This window comes from Austrofundulus limnaeus, unplaced genomic scaffold, assembly GCF_001266775.1.
Source record: "Austrofundulus limnaeus strain Quisiro unplaced genomic scaffold, Austrofundulus_limnaeus-1.0 Scaffold652, whole genome shotgun sequence".
NCBI classification, from domain to species: Eukaryota; Metazoa; Chordata; class Actinopteri; order Cyprinodontiformes; family Rivulidae; genus Austrofundulus; species Austrofundulus limnaeus.
In genome coordinates, this window is record NW_013953054.1 from 85,803 (window position 1) to 89,514 (window position 3,712).

General features: G+C 43.6%; 1 protein-coding gene across 1 annotated transcript in view; it reads left to right on the forward strand.

Moving 5' to 3' along the window:
- The window catches only part of loxl2b (lysyl oxidase-like 2b), a gene marked incomplete in the record, with an annotated part of 63,346 nt that overhangs the window by 55,257 nt on the left and 4,377 nt on the right, over window positions 1–3,712 (forward strand). The window contains 2 exon segments of the mRNA XM_014027482.1: window positions 514–679; window positions 1,915–2,155. Coding sequence (XP_013882936.1) covers window positions 514–679; window positions 1,915–2,155 — 407 coding nt within the window.

The window sequence follows — 3,712 nt, forward strand, 5'->3', positions numbered from 1 at the left end:
CTGCTGTTTTACATGATTGTTGAATGAAATTAACATAGTTATTAATTTATTGTAAAAACATGACAGATGATCTATGAAACAGATCCAGTTAAGCTTGTTGTTTATCTATTAGGTTCTATGGAGGCTGTGAGCTGTTGTCCTGTTAGGTCTGTTTCTGCTCCTCCATGATGTCACAGACACTACCAGTGGACGGTATGGGCGGGGCTCAGTCTAGTGATCTTATTCAAGTCTATGTGTTAACTTTAAATAGGCACCCTCTAGTAGACACTCACAGGAATTACAACTTAAATTACATTATGGGTTTAGTAGCCCAACATTTAATGCAGACTACAAACATATTCCTCCTTATACCACATGAGCTTCTACATGTCTGCCTGCGCCTCATGGCAGCAGGGTTAAAGTGGTGAGCAGGCGTCAGACAGAAAACTGTCATGTTTGAGTCTGGTTAGATGTGAACTGGTCAGGAAGTCTGTTCTGACCCGTGTCAGCTCACAGCTGTTCTCCTCTCTACAGGAGACGTGGTACTGGCCCGGTGAGGTCCATGCAGACAGTGTGGTGATGAGCGGYGTTCGTTGCTCTGGAACTGAGATGTCTCTGTCCCACTGCCTGCACCACGGAGCCCACCTCAGCTGCTCCAGAGGAGGGGGACGCTATGCTGCTGGGGTCTCCTGCTCTGAGAGTAAGAGTCTGAGCTGGTCTTGCAGAACACCTGAGAACCATGTTGGTCAGGTCCACATGTACCCGGTACCATTGATCTATATTACTGGATTGGACATCGCCTATAGCCGCCATAGCTAGCGATGCACCTTCATAGGAGCCATTGCCGTGCATTGAGTCAGGTCAACAAAACAGTAGTTTCAATGCGCGATGTGTTTCAATCTGTCACAAAAATATTCATAGCACCCTCATTTCTTATCCGGCTTCTAAAAAATAGAGCTTAAATTAAAGCTGAGAAAATTGCCGATGTTGTGATATATAAAAAATATGTATTTGCTCAAGAGATAAATCTATAAGCAGACTGGGAACTTTTCATTATAGGTTTTTGCTAACGTATTTACAGTAGAAGCCCCTTTCCATCGCATAAAACTAAGAGTCATGTGTGTCATATATATATATACATATATTATTCTAATTTTGCATTTGTTTCCTTCATTCACACTGAAGTGACTAAAGACAAATTCCTTCAGCTGGTCATAAGATGAAGGCGGTCGGCCCCTCCACCGCTTAGCTCATGAAATGTGCGGATGGAGGAAAAAAAGTTACAGAGATTTTTACTCTGATATATAATCACAAACTACAGGATATACCATATGCTGACTGGACAGAACATCAGTACCAGTAATATCTACACAGTTCAGCCTAGTAGTAGTAAATGTGTTGTCCATTATATTTACCTCTCACAATGTTATCCTAACATAATAACAATATTAATAAAAAATAATAATAATTTGTTGGAACAGCAAATTTGTCTTTATGTGATGGAAAGGGGCTTCTACTGTAAATACGTTAGCAAAAACCTATAATGAAAAGTTCCCAGACTGCTTATAGATTTATCTATTGAGCAAATATATATTTTTTACATATCACAACATMGGCAGTTTTCTCAGCTTTAATTTAAGCCACATTTTATAGAAATCAGATGAGAAATGAGGGTGCTRTGAATATGTTTGTGACAGATTGCCTCGCATCCCGCATTGAAACTCTACCRYTYTGTTGACATGACTCAATGCATGGCAATGGCTCCTGTGCGGCACACRATAAGTCACGTGATGTCCAATCCAGTAAAATAGATCAATTCCTGGTACTGTGTACCAACTTTCTAGTACTGACTGAGTATATGTCAGGTGTATACCCAGTACATTTCAGGTACTTACCTGCTACTTACCAAAGTGTCTGTGCTGTCCCCCCCTTCAGCGGCCCCTGACCTGGTGTTGAACCCCCAGGTGGTGGAGCAGACCACCTACATGGAGGACCGGCCCATGTTCATGCTCCAGTGTGCGTTTGAGGAGAACTGTCTGTCCTCCACCTCCGACCAGGTGCCAGCCAACACCTTCCGCCGCCTGCTGCGCTTCTCCTCCCAGATTCACAACAACGGCCACTCCGACTTCAGACCCAAAGCTGAGAGGCACCAGTGGGTGTGGCACGACTGTCACAGGTCTGTGTCTTGGTGTACCAGCTAGTTCTGGGTTTTATTTTTCACAAGAATTCCAGGTCGGCTGACACATTTCTGATCTAGAGATGGTCATAAAACCCCAAATTTCTTTTTTTCTGTGTGGATCAGTCATCAGTAAAAAGAAAAGGACGTCCTGTTAATGAGCGTTACTGCAGACAGTACAACAAACAGCACAGCAACAACACGACACAGAGGAAGCTTATTTTCAGTAGACGATGGAGTTAGAGGAGTAAAATCTGGAATTTCTGTTGTTAACAGAAAAGTGATCATTGTTTCCAGCAGACTGTGTGAGAACGTGTGCTTACACTGTTCAGAGGAGGAGCAGACCCTCCCATGCATGGAGAGCCGCCTGTGTCTCCACGCTGTCTCCTCTGTGCATAAAAATATCCAATCTTCTTCCACGGGTTGTTTGACTGTCGTTTTACATTTTGCTGAACAGTAGTGATGTTGGCTGTATTTTCTAACAGCCTCAGCCAGCTGCTCCCCAGAGGTCAACAGACTGAAGACACTTTTCACAAACACGCCCACAAAGTTCTGACCAATCACGCGATAGTTTCTCACAGGGTCTGTGCCAACACAGGACATCACAGTTTCCCTCATCAAACACTCTATACAGTAAGTTAGGTTGCACAGTCTGCAGTCAGTAGAACAGGTGGACTACACCTCACATTTCTGTGCAGAGCTGGAGGAGAACAGGATYTCTGTAAAAACAAGCTGAATAAGTAGCTGTGTGGCTGCATCCTCATGTGTGGACCACCTGGGTCACGTCCTTCGCAGTCTGGGTAGRCTTCATGAACTGCTGTGAAATGAGATGTCTAGCCTTTGCTTGACTCAAGTTTGCGTGACCACGCACTACCTCGTTACCAAAGTGATCAGTTTCATWTAGATATTTTGGGACGTGYATKTAWGTATTTTCACTGGAAGAATCTCTTCACAGTTAAAATGTTACTTGAAAAAAAAACCCACTGATAATTCGGGTTTAGCTCCAGTATCAAYACTTATAGTCACATTTTCTTTAACATCATATTGCAGCATGAATTTCATCAGCTAAGTTGTTAAACTTATTTTTAAAAACAAATTCTTCRGTCCTTGATGAATTTCCAAACTATGCCGACTCGTTAAAAGAATAAAAACTCCACCGTCTTCGTTTCTCTCTTTAGTTTTCTGTCGGTTCATTGAACCCTGGSATACCCTCGGCCGGGAAGGATACGCAGGTGCGTCCTTGGTTTTTGAGCGTTTGTGGGAYGCATTCCTCGGCCGCATGATGAGGAGCCTTCAAACTGGGACAGCACTCGGTGTGGGGCAGTGACGTATGCAGCCCACAAATGTGCACTAATGAGGATGCAGCCCATGAACGCAGCCAGAGTGTGGCTTATTTATCAAATCATAACAAGTATGATCCATGCAGTGAACATGCTGAGAGGTGCCACTGATGGTTGGTTAGAATGTGAGAAATGAGCCAGAGAGGGTCTAAAACGTGTGTGTGTGTGTGTGTGTGTGTGTGTGTGTGTGTGTGTGTGTGTGTGTGTGTGTGTGTGT